The 16,170-nt window shown below is 36.1% G+C and overlaps 1 protein-coding gene across 1 annotated transcript in view; it reads left to right on the top strand.

Annotated features, from left to right (window-relative positions):
• The first annotated feature begins 1,233 nt into the window (after positions 1-1,233).
• The window catches only part of ITGB7 (integrin subunit beta 7), a 603,012-nt gene continuing 588,075 nt past the window's right edge, over positions 1,234-16,170 (top strand). The window contains exon 1 of the mRNA XM_044083856.1: positions 1,234-1,305. Coding sequence (XP_043939791.1) covers positions 1,303-1,305 — 3 coding nt within the window. The 5' untranslated portion in view covers positions 1,234-1,302. The remainder of the gene's footprint in view (positions 1,306-16,170) is intronic.

Raw genomic sequence — 16,170 nt, 5'->3', positions numbered from 1 at the left:
TTAATCACTGGCAAAGCATTGAGAATTGAAATCGGAAAATAATGACAAGCATTTAAATTTCAGACTCCATTCCCTTTAAAAAGTGCATGCTAATGCAAAACCAAACCTGTTAGCCTATCAACCTTCTATGTTTGTAAAATTATCCCTGTTTTGGGGCCTCTGTTCCCCCATTATTTATGGCTTTGTCCAGATTTCTTGTTGTAAGAGGTTGAGAGGTATGGGCAATTACACAATGGGATACTGTATTATAGCTTACTATAACATCATCTGCAAGGGTAGCCTTGGATTTGTAGTTATGCAACAATGTTTAGTTTAGTTTTAAAGAAACTGAATGTGAAATGAGTAAACACATGCAAAAAAAAATGTTTGTACACCTCGTGACTTTTGTGGGTACATTATCTCTAGACCTCTGAGTATTGCCAGCTAACAGCTCACACACTACCAGTCCTACTTGACTGCAAACATTTAATCAGGACCCTGCTATCAAACATTTCCTTCTAATTACCTAAAATATTAAAAAATACAATCTTGTAAATGTAAGTCGATGTTTGTTGTACATGCATTAAATCTTTGTATCAAAAAACAGAGTGCAAGTCCTATAAGATATACTGAATATCATTTACAGCTGTCCTACATCTGTATAAGGCACACGATTGTCTCTCACAGTAGCAGAATATTAGGGTACAAAGGCAGAAGATGACTCTTCAGGCTATTTCTGTTTGTATGTGTGCAGTAAATGAGCCTGACTAAATAAAGAAACTGCAGGACTTTCAGTAAGATCATGTGCACCCCTTATTCGAGGAAAACTGAATATAAAATAAAGCACCGTTGCTCAAACTGTTGATTTTTTTAACATCACAACATACAATACAACTTGTCAAAAAAAAGTTCCTTTTTTTACTTGTCCTGTAAACAAGTGCAGTAAAAGTGAACACATTTCCACTTTAGTGAAATGCTCATAGAAAGGCTTTTTCCAAACCTGCATAGGAATCTGGAAATTAATAAGGAAGAAAGGAAATACATGAAGCTGGGCAGTAGCTTCCTTTTTCATATTAATCAAGATACAGTGGTGATACAAATTGTTTATACCATTTTATTTCTAAAATAACAGATGTGACTTCTTTTCTTCGAGATTATTTTAATAAGGTCTGTATTGTAGCGCAATCTTTCAAGCACTTCATTCTGTGTTTTTAGCATGTGCTTGGTGGTTTCCTTCTATAGATAACTGAAAGAGCTTTGCACACACATCTCTGTAAACAGACAGCTTCCTGCTTTGTACAGTCACTTTCAACATCGGCAGACATGGTAAGTACGCAGCATGATTGTAGATAAGTCATGTTTTTCTTCCTAAACCTCTTTCTTTGATGTAATTTGTTAAACACACACACACACACACACACACATATATATATATATATATATATATATACATATATATATATATAAATGTGTGTGTGTGTGTGTGTGTGTGTGTGTGTGTGTGTATTCTCATTTCAGGGTCAATGTATATGTATTCTTTGTTTAAGCTGTTGTATTGTTTTGTGACATGAAACCTGTTACAGAATATAATCACTGAAAAGCTGAATCCTTAATACAAGAAAGTTTCTTAAATCAGATAAGCATAAGGAACACAGATCTAATCCTTTGATGGAATGAAACTTCTGTTGTAGCTTAATTTAATAATGTAGCTGAACTATGTGGAAACTACATCAGACTAAATCAAAGCAGTTATCTGTAATATATATATATATATATTTATTTATTTTTTTTTTTTTTGTTTTTTTGTAGTATATATCCTATTTCCATTTGGGTGCCAAGTAAAGTGTTAACATGAATGTAGTGACATGAAATGTAGCATTGTCCACTTTCTATAATCAATTGAAATTCAGATTTTACTGAAACAAATCAATATACTGGATCATTTCAAAGCATTCACATTTTACTTCCTTGCAAGAGTTGTATATTGTGTAAGGACAGATTAGTCTTGGGTGTACTAGAAAAGCTAGTTAACCCAACATATTAAAACATACATGCTAATGATGAGTAAGGCTCTTGGATTCCTCACAATGACCTTCTTGTTCTCGCAATACATTAATATTGGGCTACAGTTTCCTGACATATGGTTAACTAAACAATGTTTACTGTAACTGTCGTTGAATGAATTTAGTGAGTCTACTTTTAGCTTTTGCTATGACTTTAAAAAGCGTATGTGGAGAGTAAAATTCACCATATAAAGGTATGGTCACGGTTGCTTCAGAGAATGCAGTTTTAGTGAAGTATTTTCAGTGAGCTGTAATTACGCAGATTTTTTTATGTAAATCATGGAAAACTTGTTATCACTAATATTAATTTTATAACAGAATGAAAAAAAAGCACATTGAACAAATACTTTTAAATGCATTCAGTAAAAATGGTTGCTGATTGTCAAAAACTTGGCAGAGCTGTGATAGTAATGCATGTATGTACTAGATTAATTCCAAAAATAAGGCAGTTCTATTTCATTTTAAAATTAATTTAATTTAATCTTAGTTTTGCTCAATTTTGGCTGATCGTTTGGCTATTGACTCCAACGTAACTGAGGTTTGTTGTCAAGAGTTCAAATTGGTGGCCATTATACATACAAACTACATTTGTTTGTCTACCATCTTGCACTTTTTGTAGGAACACTCTGTGTAATATTTGTGCAGATGCTGTAAAGGAACAAGGGGTTAAATGATTCTTAATCATTATTTAGTATACTTAAAGGTAAATTGTTACTGGTGTAAAGTTGTATTTTTACAGTTCTATTTATTATAGATTTTGTTATAATTTTCCTGTTTTTCTGTATTTTGAATTATTATATATTGGTATGTTGCTGATATTTTACACTCTGTGGCTGTTCTAACTATCATTATAACCCATATGAATATTTTAGTTGCACTGAATAACTTTTGCATAAGGAGCACTTTACTGATTGAATAATGATCTGATTGGGTATGGGGGTTTTGACTGATAGATTTAAGTACTGAATGAACTGATGTATTTTTCACTCTGGTGAAGTCTTTAGTAGGAAAGGATGAAAGCGCTTAGTATGTTTTAATACAATTGTGCTCAAAACCACAGGTTCAGGTGCGTTATTCTTTGTGTCATTGAGATTTGCTCCATGTCAGCTGATCTTTTGACTGTTGACTCCAACTTGTCCAGGGTTTGCTGTCAGGGGTTCAAATTGGTGGCCATCATACTTAACAACTATGATTGTTTTTTTCTTTGGTGGTGCAATGGTTAGCATTGTCACCACACAGCAAGAGGCTCTCTGGTTTGATCCTTGGCTGGGGGTGCCTTCTGTGTGGAATCCGCATGTCCTCCCTGTGGTTGCGTGGGTTTCCTCTGGGTGCTCCGGTTTCCTCCCACATCTCAAATACATGCTGTATTTGGATTGGACACTCTAAATTTGCCCTTGGCATGAGTGTGTGCATGTGTGTGCCTTCTGTGGAAAGTTGGGTGTCGGGCTGGCAACTTGACACTGTAAAAACTCACTGCCAATCATGAGCAGACAGGTGACTACTGTGGCGAAACCTATCCGGGAAAAAGCCGAAAGAAGATGATGAAGAAGATACTTTCTAAAGGAAAACACTGTGAAATATTTATGCAGATCAGCACTTGTGCTTCCTCAAATGTTGAATATAACACCTGTCTCTCCTAGCAAGTAGTTCAATAAACTCTTCTTCAGCCTTTGTAAGCCAACAGGCATGCACCAAGAAATCCTGCCTTTGCCTGGGTGAAAAAAAAAAAGAGTGCTAAAGCACACCTTGAGCAATAATATCATTGGTCAGGTTTGCTGATAGCAATTCCCTAGGAATTGTTTATAGACCAAAGTAACAAATGCAAGCTTTTATGCCTTTTCTCTGTACCATAACATAGTTCTATCAAGAGGACATATTCAGATGGTATCCAAAGGTAGGTTCCCAGGTATCTGAGAAAGATGTAACAAAAGAAGCATTCTTTGACAATTTGCTGTGTACATATATCATCCAGAAGTAATATAAAACCTTCTCTTAAAACTCATAAAATGACTTCACAGAAACCATGTACACATTGTAAGTTTCAGTGTATCTGCTTCTACAAACAAAAATTATCCAGCTTCTGGAGTTACAAGTAGGAGTGAATAGCTCATCCTAACAAAGATAAGCTAACATTTTTTCCAGCATTCTAGCTAATTATAAAATTGCATTTAATTGTCAGCTTTTACCAGATGTCCATGAAGAATTTGTACCATTTGTACTACAAAGTCAGTTAGTGTAGGGATTCCTTGTCTGTCGGCTGGGATAGGGTGTTACTATCTGAGAGATATGCACAGCCTTTCTTAAAATGCGTAGCTATGCATGTTTTGTTTGGAACAGATTGTGTCACTGACTGTGTTATCCTTCCTTTGGAATATGTCAAAAGATAGTTATTGGTGGGAGTGAAGACCTACAGCTGCAAAAGCTTATATGTGTTACTTTTCAACTTTTAGTCAAATTGACAACTGTATCTAATATTAGGTTTATTAAATATGAGTACTGAATTAGCTTTGTTGACCTAGTTGGGTACAGGTTCCAAGAAGCTGGACAACTTTGTTTCAGAACTCTGCTAGATATTTTCTGCAGACAGCAAGAATATTGTATGCAAATGAATTAGCACATAAATCTTGTTCTCTATCCTCGGACTTCCATCAGGTCAGTAAAAATGCAACACTTTCAGTATACTTCCTGTTCTAATCTCACTTTCCGACATTGCATAGACTACTCAAAAGTAAAATACAAGCAGTATCTCCATTCCTTCCTTCAAAGCTTAGATGTGGAAAACGATACTGAAGTATCTAAGGACTTGAGCGACTGAAACAGTAGAAGAAACTGATTAAGGCTTAGAGTTCCTACTTGCTAAAACAGGACAGTTCTACTTGTATAAATCGATGCATGTAAATCTTTGCCTAACATGTATAGATTTTGGCTGAATGGGAGTCCTTGAACAAGACCATTTACACAAGTTAAACTGAATAAAATAAATAATTAACTAAAGACACAAGGTACAAAACTAGTGTGGGATGAAAGAGAGATAAAAGAATAGGAGAGATCTGAGTGCAATACAGCTCATGGCATTATGAATAACTTAAAACTGCGGGACTGTAAAAATTCAGACTTGTCTGTGGAAAAAGTTTGGCAGCTTTGGGACATAAGGAGAACAGACAGTGCTGGTGTAGTATAAGGTACCAAGAGAGCTGTCCAAGCCTGCTACAAGGAAAATACTGTGTGTGTGTGTGTGTGTGTGTGTGTGTGTGTGTGTGTGTGTGTGTGTGTGTGTGTGTGTGTGTGTGTGTGTGTGTGAGAGTGTGTGTGTGCATGAGTGCATGTGGTGTGTGTGTTCCATTCACGTAGTCGAACTTTTACAAGTTCGAACCACATATGGTTGAGACCATATGTTCGAATTTGTAAAAGTTCGAGCATTTGAATGAAAATCTCCATAAGCGGTGGTTTCCATTCACTTCAATGTGGTGCGATCTTGGAGTTGATACATTTAAGTAGTGGGGGGGGGTGCAGGGGAGCTTGCCCCCCTTGCTTACAACAAGTTATTGTTTTGTACGTTGTGTTTTTTTTTTTTGCATAGCTGAAGTTCTGTAACTTTGAACTTAATGGTTCAACCATTAGGTGTTTGGAGTTAAAGAACTTCAACTATCTAATATAGACCCGCGTGTATCTCTCTCTATACATGCATGTCTATGAGTGTGTGTTGATATATGAGTGAGTGAGTGTGTGTGTGTGTGTGTGTGTGTGTGTGTGTGTGTGTGTGTGTGTGTGTGTGTGTGTGTGTGTGCATGCGTTCGAGCACGAGCGTGTGTGTGTGTGTGTGTGTGTGTGTGTGTGTGTGTGTGTGTGTGTGTGTGCATGTGTCTAATATATTACAGACTTAGAAAGTTGCTTGAATAACAGCATTGGTCTTAGCTTGCATTTTCTGAAGAAAATGAAGTCTGAAACTCACATATATGACATTATTTAGTTATTTCAATTTTCAGTGATTTGCCAGTAAACCACAGATGTTGTGGAATGGAACAAAAATATGAGGCAAAAATCCGGACATTCTGAAAAAATCTGGACAGTTGAGAGATATGGTGTGTGTGTGTGTGTGTGTGTGTGTGTGTGTGTGTGTGTGTGTGTGTGTGTGTGTGTGTGTGTGTGTGTGTGTGTGTGTGTGTGTGTGTGTGTGTGTGTGTGTGTGTGTGTGTGTGTGTGTGAATCATTCTTCAAATCTGCAGTTCATCCACAGAATGTACAATTCATCAAGAAATTACATTGGTTAATATTGCAAATGTAAAAACAAGCAATATAGAACATATTTGTATGCATGAGGATAAAGTAAGCGTGAGCTTGAGATTTCAATTCTTAATGTTTTGGACACAAAGAAGTTTCAGCATTAGAGAATGGGAACATGTAGGTTTAGTGCTGTGCATGTGTGGTGCTAAATGTGTCACATATCCTAGTATCTTGTCTGATGTGAGTTTTACAGAAAGGCTTTATTCTAAGGTAAAGTATAGGGTTGGGGTTAGGGGCAGGGTTAGGGTTATCAAGCATTAGTAATTTCCTTTTCTCATTTGGTAGCAGTCCCATATGATTCTTCTTATTTCTGACAGCATAAAAACTACTCTGTAATATTATTTAATATCTAGGTTTATTGAGTATATGTTGTTTGTCTAATGCAGCTTAACAGTGTGAAGTCATCAGCATACTGCATGATCTTACATGCATCAATGTACAATACTACATCACAGGTAACTATCAAGAGCAGTAAAAAAAAAATAAATATTTATCCTTTTGGTTTACCTGCCTGCACTATATACGGCAGAGAAACAAAATGTTGGCAGGCTAATGTAGCAGTGAATTGAGATATATATACAGACAGAAACAGCCTTAACATTAGCAGAAAAACCAACATCCCTGAGGCATATTAAAAACAAATTGTATTCACTCATATCCAGGCTTTGGAAAGACTAGATAAACAATGTAATTTGTCCCTACAAGAAAGTATACAGTCAACAAGGTCTGCTAATGCTGTGTCTACACTGTTACTGGTTACAAAAACAATGTTGAGAATGTGACAAAATGTTTTGCTCTGTGAGGTATTTGGCTGACCACTCTTTCTATAACTTTGGTAGATGTGTGTGCGTGTGTCTAATATATATATATATATATATATATATATATATATATATATATATATATATATATAGGTCTACATTGTATTATCGAAAATACGGTTCATCATACCGTGTTTCCAATAATACACTTCCGCGAAAGTGCATATATCTAAAATGCACTTTCGTGGAACAAAAACAATAAAATGTAAAAAAATTAAAAAACCTTAAAGCCAAACAGTATTATGCAGGGGGGCTGCATCCCTACACCCCCCTACTTTATTATTCTCAATCTGAGATCACACTACAGTGGGGAAAAGGGAATTTTCCCTTATCCCCACTGTAACCACGATCTCAACAGGAGTTTCCTTAGTTGTACATCAACAGTATACGTTCATGTACAAATAACAGTATATGCAAACTGGGTGTTTTTTTTTTTTCTTTAGCGAAAGTGCATTTTCAACAAAAGGCACTTTCACTAAAGTTTGTTTGATAAAGTACGGTTCGATGAACCGTACTTTCAACAATACAAATAAGACTCGTATATATAGTCTAACAGCCCCCCCCCTCAAGTCCACAACGCATTCCTCCCACTCCCCATCAGGTGGCATACCCACACATTTCTCTACACACACACTGATACCCAAGCAGAGTAGGACTCTCTACCTGACTCCTCCACCTTCCTCCGTGCCCTTCTTTACTTACCTTTGGAGGCAGGGACTCATAAGTTAAGTGTTTATATTAGAATTATCACAGCATGACTCTCATCCTTCCCAGTTCCCCCATATTTTTAATAATTTATTTATTTATTTATTTATTTATTTTGCTTTTGCACACAATCCTTTTTTGCACACGATCCCTATTAGTATGCACACGGCACCACAAGGCTATTACTGTCTGACCAATTTACCTTATGTAACTGCGATTGCAATGTTAATGAAAATGCACACAGCACCCTGCCTGTTCACACTTTACTATTGGAAAGGAACTGTTGTTAATTTAAATGGTCTGCTAGAACTAATGTATTTAAAGGAAGTGAAAATGGTTGCTCATAGTTATGAAACATGTCTTTCTGAAGAAGTCTTGATAATAAATAAGATGAAAGCGCTAAAGTACTACAAGAGTTGGTGTGATTTACTATTTTTTGAATGCTGTTACTGTCACGAAGTTCATTTCTTAGTTTATATATATATATATATATATATATATATATATATATATATATATCTACCTGAACTAAAGAATAGAGCCAATCCTCTCCCTAAGCCTCTTTCCCACAAGGAACTAAGAAAGTATGTGTTACAACTATTGTAGTAAAAATATACTTGAATTATATAATTCCATGTTACTGAAGACTGCTCCCTTGCCAGGACAGCCAGCAACCTTACTCTACTCTAATCCTCTTTTCTCCTAAACCTTATCACACTACCCATGTGTAGTCTCTGTTGCTAACTCCTGTTTACCCTCCATTACTCCTAGACCTGACAACAATCTTGTAAAGCTACTTCCATTTTTATCCTTGTCCACTAGGCGACATCCTTCTCCTAGTATTTGCCTTGTAAATCTATCCCACTGTTCTGAAATATAATTTATCAGACATATTGCTTTTTCTTTTCTTTGTTATCCCAGTTCTGCTCACTCCTCTATTTTCACTATAACTCACTCTCCTCCACACACATCTCCTCCTTACCACAGCAGTCAGCTCTTCACTGATTGTTCCTGGGGTCCTCTTCCTTTACTGGCTCTATCCCACTCCATTCACCCTGCGGGCTCACCCCACTCCCCTACCCTGCCCCCAATTTCCACCCACCCCCAGTGCTCCTACATTTATTCACCCAAACCACACCCCTACAATAACCACCAATCATAACATCCCAATCCTTAAAGTGCCAAGACCAACACTTCCAAGTCTCATCTTAGTAAACCACCTAACTTACCCTTATCTTTACCCTATATACAACTCTGCCATAATGTCATTCATATCAACCTCTCCACACCTGAAAATCCTACTTCTATCTTCCGTCATACCTATTCTTACTATATCTTATCTACTAACATTTTATGAACATCTCCACCACATAAACCTTTGTTACCCAACAAAGCAAACCTCCTCACCACCATTAGCACATGCTCAAAGCCATTCAAACACACACAGCACAATAGCCTACCTACCAGCAAAATATCACAGACTGACTCACATCAGATACTACAGGCCAAAAGCTAGGAAACCTCAGTTCCTAACATGTAAACCTCTGCAGCTTACACTTAGAATTCAACTCCAATCTTTAATAGATGGAGATATACATCCCAATCCAGGGTCAAATTCTATCCAGTCCAGAGAGACCCATAGCACAACCCCCACTAGTACTCAACTCCTTACCAGACCTCCCAGCTCACTACTGATAGCCCATCTTAACATCAGGAGCATAAATAATAAGGTTGTCCACCTACATGCTCTCATGGATGTGCATTCATTTGATATCCTGTGTCTCACTGAAACTTGGCTCAAACCATCTATACAAGACAATGAATTTATACCACCAGGGTACAGCATCTTAAGACTAGACTAGACTGAAAAGCTAAGAAAGGAGATGGAGTAACACAAAGTGTTCTCCGTTGTACAGGATCCAGTGAAGGCAGTCCCATGAACCATTGCTGTATACCAAAGTAATAACAATAGTTCTCCGTCAGAAAGACTATTCAGTCCACAAACAAACAGTACTTATATAAAATTTATTGAATTACAATGCGATGTAGATTTAGCGCTTTCATTTCCAATACAGGAAACTTCATCAGAATGAATGGCATTGTTCTACTTGCATATTTATATAGTTCTCTACTTGATTAATTTATTGCAATTAAGTCATTTTAATTAAGACGTTCAAATCACTCTAGTTAAAAATAAAGGTGCAGTGTTCATATAAAAAGACAAAACATAAAGTATGTGCAATAAATACATAAGTATAATAACAACATAAATAACTATCTAAAAATGTATATGCGTGTGTTATCATACATCATTAATCATCATTGAAAACCTGTGTATTTTAAAATTTGTAAAGAAAATCTTTCTGAAGACAAACATGTAAGCAGTACAAGATCAGAATTAAACTGTGATGTATGAATAATATAATAAAATAATAATATAATGTACAACCAGTCTCTTCAACTAGAGTTCATAATATAATCAGTCTCTTCAACTAGAGATCATAATATAATGATCCCTAATATATACCCCTCATTTTTTTAAAAATATAAATATAAAACACAAATGTATATAATAATAAATTTGATGATGTGTTGAATAGATGTCTAACATTAGTTTAATGTAATAGTAATGTAACAATAATAATAAAATAGCATATAATAAAAATTGTAATAATAATATATTTGACATTGATATTATAACAAATAAATAAATAATTAGTTAATGAACTGTTTAGTTCTTTTTCATGACCTTTCTTTTATTAATTTTAACTTGGTTAGCCCTTAGCCTTAGGGCAGGTAAAAGTGACACATAATCATTCATTCCTGGTGGTGTATTGGAATCCAGTCGCAATTGCCATATCAGTTCTTTATAACATAACTGGTTTTCCCAATCTCCTCCCTTACTATCCTTAGGTGACATTTCCAAAATCCAAAATTTAAAATTGACTTCCTTACATGACAATGTGTGTCTGTAAAATGTGTTTGTTTCCTTTTTCCTATTAACATCGTACATATGCTCATATATTCTTTGTCTTAGGTGTCTTTCTGTTTTCCCCACGTAATAAGCCCCACAATGGGTACAATAAACCAAATATACTATCCCTTTTGTATAAAAAGTGAAATAATGTTTACTCTTAAAACATAATGAAATAGTAGGTATTGATAGTTCACCTGTGTTCGCTATAAATGTACATTGGGAACATCTTCCACACCGGAAAGTACCTTTTTTCTTATTAATTTCCTCATTCTCCTGTCTAGTTTTCTCAAAAATACTCTTGAGGTTAGGACCCCTTCTAAAACTATAACATAAATGCCTATTAAATATATCTATCTTGTTTGGCATACTCTTAAAGATGTCCCATATCTTATTTGTAGCTCTTCTTATTACATTGGTGTTAGAATTGTATGTCATAACAAAAAAAGGGTGATTTTGTCTTTGGTTTTGTTGTAAATATCACTACTTCTAAAATCAACAGCATTGCTGTCTGTAGCACTATTCCTCATGTTGACATCTATATTCAGTAGGGGTATGTATCTGGTCCCCCACCCCCTAATCACCTCTTCCTTGAGAGAAATAATGACTGGTTCTGGGCCGCCCCTCTCCAAAAATAATTTATGCACATAGTCCATTTCCTTTATAAAATCAACATATGTGGATGTCATTCTGGCCACCCTGACCATTTGTCCTTTTATGATATTTTCTTCTGTTGTGGGGGATGATTACTGTGATAATGTAGATAGGAATTAGAGAAACAAGCCTTCCTAAAAATTCTTGACACATTGTTTGTTTATGTTATCTTTTAAAATAGTTACATCTAGGTAATGTGTCTCTTCCATGTTAAATTCATGTGTAAATTTGAGGAACTGGGTGGAATTGTTAAAATATTCCATAACCTTAGGTGCTTCTTCTTGTGAACCCTTCCACACAATCAATAAATCATCCAAAAAACGGAAGTATTTTTCTATGTTGTTCATGAATAGAGAGTTGAACACAAAGTGTAATTCCCAATATAACACGACTATATTGGCAAAAATGGGGGTACAAGCTGCCACCATAGCTACACCATCTAGTTGTTGGAAGATATCTCCTTGAAAATAAATAAAATTGTTTTTCAATACCAACTCGACATTCTCTAATACTAATCTGAACTCACTGTCATTCAAAAATTTTAATTCAGTTAATATAAATTCAAATCACTCTATGCCTGTACTGTGTGGAATCACAGAAAATAAATCTTTTACATCCACAGTTAAAAATGAGTAATGGGACTGGTATTGTAGTTGATTAATTTTGTTTAATAAATCCCATGAATCAATTAAAATGTGTGGATATTGTTTATAAAAGGGCTTCAATTTTCTATTAACATAAATATCTAAAGGCTGGGTTTTAGAACCATCAGATGTCACTATAGGTCTTAGTGGTGGATTTAGTGCATCCTTATGTATCTTAGGGATACTAAACATGGTGGACAAAAAAGTTTTTTCAACTTTAAAACACCTATATAGTTTTTCATTGATTAAAACTTGTAATAAATTGTCTTCTATAATCAGATCTATCTTTTTATATGCTATATTGAGCTAATTTTTAGAAATGATGGTATATCGTCCCTGTACATTTAAAATATCCATCATTTTAGTTAAATAAGACCATTTGTTCATTAATACAACCCCTCCCCCTTTGTCAGGTTTCATAATTCTAACATCTGAATACTGGTGTTTAATTTTTTCCAAGGTAATTTTTTCTTCTGAATTCAGGTTAGAATTGTAATAACTATGTCTATTATGATGGTAAATTTCTCTTACTTCCTTAATGACAACTTTTTCAAAATTATTAATGTCACTCTGCAAGGGGGGGGGGGGGTTGTACATGCTTTTCCTTACCAACTTATCACACTGTCTATTTTTACTATTGGGAAGCTCATTCATGGAAGCCAAAGCTTCCAAATTTAACTTTCTAGTAAATAGTTTTATGTCTAAATTAATTTCCGTCAAGTCCATTCTTCTATTTGGAACAAAAGTGAAGACCTTTTTAAATAAAGAAAAATGCCTGTCCTCAATTCTAATGTCTGTATAGTTATAAATGAAAAACTTGCCATCTTGTTGATTAATAACACTATTGTGGAAGTTGAATATAGAAGGATGCACCCCACAATGTTCCTTTTCAGGCTCTGTATATACAATAGATTTGTCAGATAACAAAGGCACGTCATTTTCTATCAATGTTGGTGATTCCCCTGAAACATCTGAGTGTGTTTGTTCATAACCTGTGCATATATGGGATGGGAGAGTATCCGTTCGGATCTTCTGAGTCCCTCCTGTCCTAAAGGGATGTCATGGTCACTAAACTCCCCATTATAATTATGTTCTTGTAAACCAATGTCACCTTCCATCTGTAAGTCATTGTTCCGCCCTTTTCCAATGATAAAAGCCATCAGTATGGTGATTAGCTTGTGAGTAAACTCTCCTTTTAGAATAATCCCTAAACTGTTCCTTTTTATGCCCCAAAGGGTAGGCCTGCTGGTGTTCATAGGCCCTGTCATCCCTATCTAATTTACCCATCTTTCTTTTGTGATTTTTGACCACAGTATTATCAACGTCATTAAAAACTCTAAAATAATTACATTTGTGTTCTCGTACAGTAAACAGCAAATCCTCACATATTTCTTTATTAATTTTGTCTATCTTGTCATTCAACTCATCAATTAGTTTGTTGTTGTTGTTAATCATAGCTCTCATTAAAGCTAAACCACAGTTATTTAGAATTTAAACAATTTCTTTGTATAAAGTAGAACCCATAACAGTATCATTAGGAAACTTGTTTAGCCTAAGACCCTTAGGCACATGTTTCTGTTTTATACATTCCATTAAGAACCAGTTATCAAGATTTAAATTTTGTATTTATGCATATACTTTTTTAACAGCTTACATTTTTCAGCATAAGAAATATCCTGTTGTTTATGTCCATGTTCACGAGACTCCGAAAAACCAAAACTTCTGTTCAGCCAGTCGCTAAAATTAATATCAGCATATTTGTCCAAATACGATTTTTCGTCGTATTTCTGTCCTAAAGCAACTCTTTCACTCGTATTTCCTTCACCATTGTTATTGAAAACACGCAGCTGCCTAGTATCAGTTAGAATAGGTCTGCTGGCACTACGAGTGTTACTGTGCTTACCCGCAGATGGTTGTGCACACGGTATAAGGATATCCGCTTCCTGTGAATTAGTGTCCGGCTGAGAAAAGGCTTGTATGAGCCTGGTAAGCTCACCAATCAAAGTTTGTTCGTTCCTGGTGGATTGTGAGGCCCCTCGGCTATCCTGTAGTTCCATTTACAATTACAAGCAAGACCAGTAAAACACAATGAATGGAAAAAAACGGAGAAAAATGAAAAACTAGTAACACAAAGTGTTCTCCGTTGTACAGGATCCATTGAAGGCAGTCCCACGAACCATTGCTGTATACCAAAGTAATAACAATAGTTCTCCGTCAGAAAGACTATTCAGTCCACAAACAAACAGTACTTTTATAAAATTTATTGAATTACAATGCAATGTAGATTTAGTGCTTTCATTTCCAATAGAGGAAACTTCATCAGAATGAATGGCATTGTTCTACTTGCATATTTATATAGTTCTGTACTTGATTAATTTATTGCAATTAAGTCATTTTAATTAAGACGTTCAAATCACTCTGGTTAAAAATAAAGGTGCAGTGCTCCATATAAAAACAAGACAAGACAAGACATAAAGTATGTGCAATAAATACATAAGTATAATAACAACATAAATAACTATCTAAAATGTATATGCGTGTATTATCATACATCATTAATCATCATTGAAAGCCTGTGTATTTTAAAATTTGTAAAGAAAAACTTTCTAGTTTACTGTTTGTTTGTGGACTGAATAGTCTTTCTGACGGAGAACTATTGTTATTACTTTGGTATACAGCAATGGTTCGTGGGACTGCCTTCATTGGATTCTGTACAATGGAGAACACTTTGTGTTACTAGTTTTTCATTTTTCTCCGTTTTTTTCCATTCATTGTGTTTTAAAGGAGGTGGAGTAGCTATACTATACAAATCTGGATTACAGGTGACGTCTATAGGTTCATAGGTTCATAGGTAGATACTAGGCTATCTGCCCTAGGGCATTTATAAGCCTAGCCAGAATGTATTTGGCTTCCGCCTCCCTATTAGATTATCCAACTGTGCCTCTGTAAAGTAGGCCACAGAAGGTACCGTTTTAAAATTAGTTTACTGTACCTCTGTCTAGCAGGGACACAGAAGAGATCCCAGGGGTGAATTTGTGATTTCCCATCCACGCGTCCAGATTTCGCTTGAAGAGGGTCAGCGAGGGGCTATGTCTAACATGAATTGGGATTCTATTCCAGAGTGAGGGGAGCCTCTGGGAAATGAATCTGTCCCTCCAGCATGTCCTATTTATTTTTGTGCTGAGGTTTAGGTCCCTGGAGTGTGTAGCTCTAAGGGACTTGGATTTTTTGAGGTGGAGCATGTCCATTAATTCTGGGTTTGACATGGCTTTGTACATCAGGCATAGATCGCCTCTGAGTAGGCGGTAAGCAACTGAGTAGAGCTGGAGTTTCTTTAGTCGAGCTGCATAGGACATCTGTTTGTAGCCCATGATCCTCTTGGTGAGGTACTTCTGGGGTCTCTCCAGTTGCTGCAGGTGTCGGGTAAGGTACATCCCAAAAGGGGCATTGTATTCAATTATGGGCCTGATGAGTGATGAGTAGAGGGGCACAATGACCTCTCTCGATCTAGATGCGAACCCTTTCGTGATAAGGTGGGCTATATGGATGGTCTTTCTAACCACTTTGGCAACGTGATTATCAAAGGAGAGATTACTATCTACGTTGGTCCCCAAATCTCTAATTACTTCTTCCGATTAATGGATTACCACCTATGTGGTAATTTGTGGGCACCTTGTTTTTCCCAAAGGGGATGACTATGCACTTTTTAGCATTTAGCTTGAGGCCGTGGCTCTGGCACCAAGCATCCGTCTCTGTGAGACCCTTTTGGAGGATGCTTGTGTCAGCTGGAGATTCGATTATGGCCCCCAGTTTGCAGTCATCTGCGAACTTTGTCAGCCATAATCCCCCCCGTGTTAGCCTGAACCTCAGAGAAGTATATACCGAACAAGAGAGGTCCCAGAACTGAGCCCTGTGGGACGCCACTTGTAACTGGTTTGGATTCAGACATGGCACCTGCGATTCTGACCATGTGGGTTCTATCTCTGAGCCAGTTTGCAACCCATTGACATCTATTGACTCTAAACCACCTCTAACTAGTAATGAAG

The sequence above is a fragment of the Protopterus annectens genome, chromosome 9.part0 (assembly GCF_019279795.1).
Source record: "Protopterus annectens isolate FY-2018-M chromosome 9.part0, PAN1.0, whole genome shotgun sequence".
In the NCBI taxonomy this organism is placed as follows: domain Eukaryota; kingdom Metazoa; phylum Chordata; order Ceratodontiformes; family Protopteridae; genus Protopterus; species Protopterus annectens.
The sequence above is the reverse complement of the archived record's forward strand: the minus strand, read 5'-3'. Positions and strand labels throughout refer to the sequence as shown.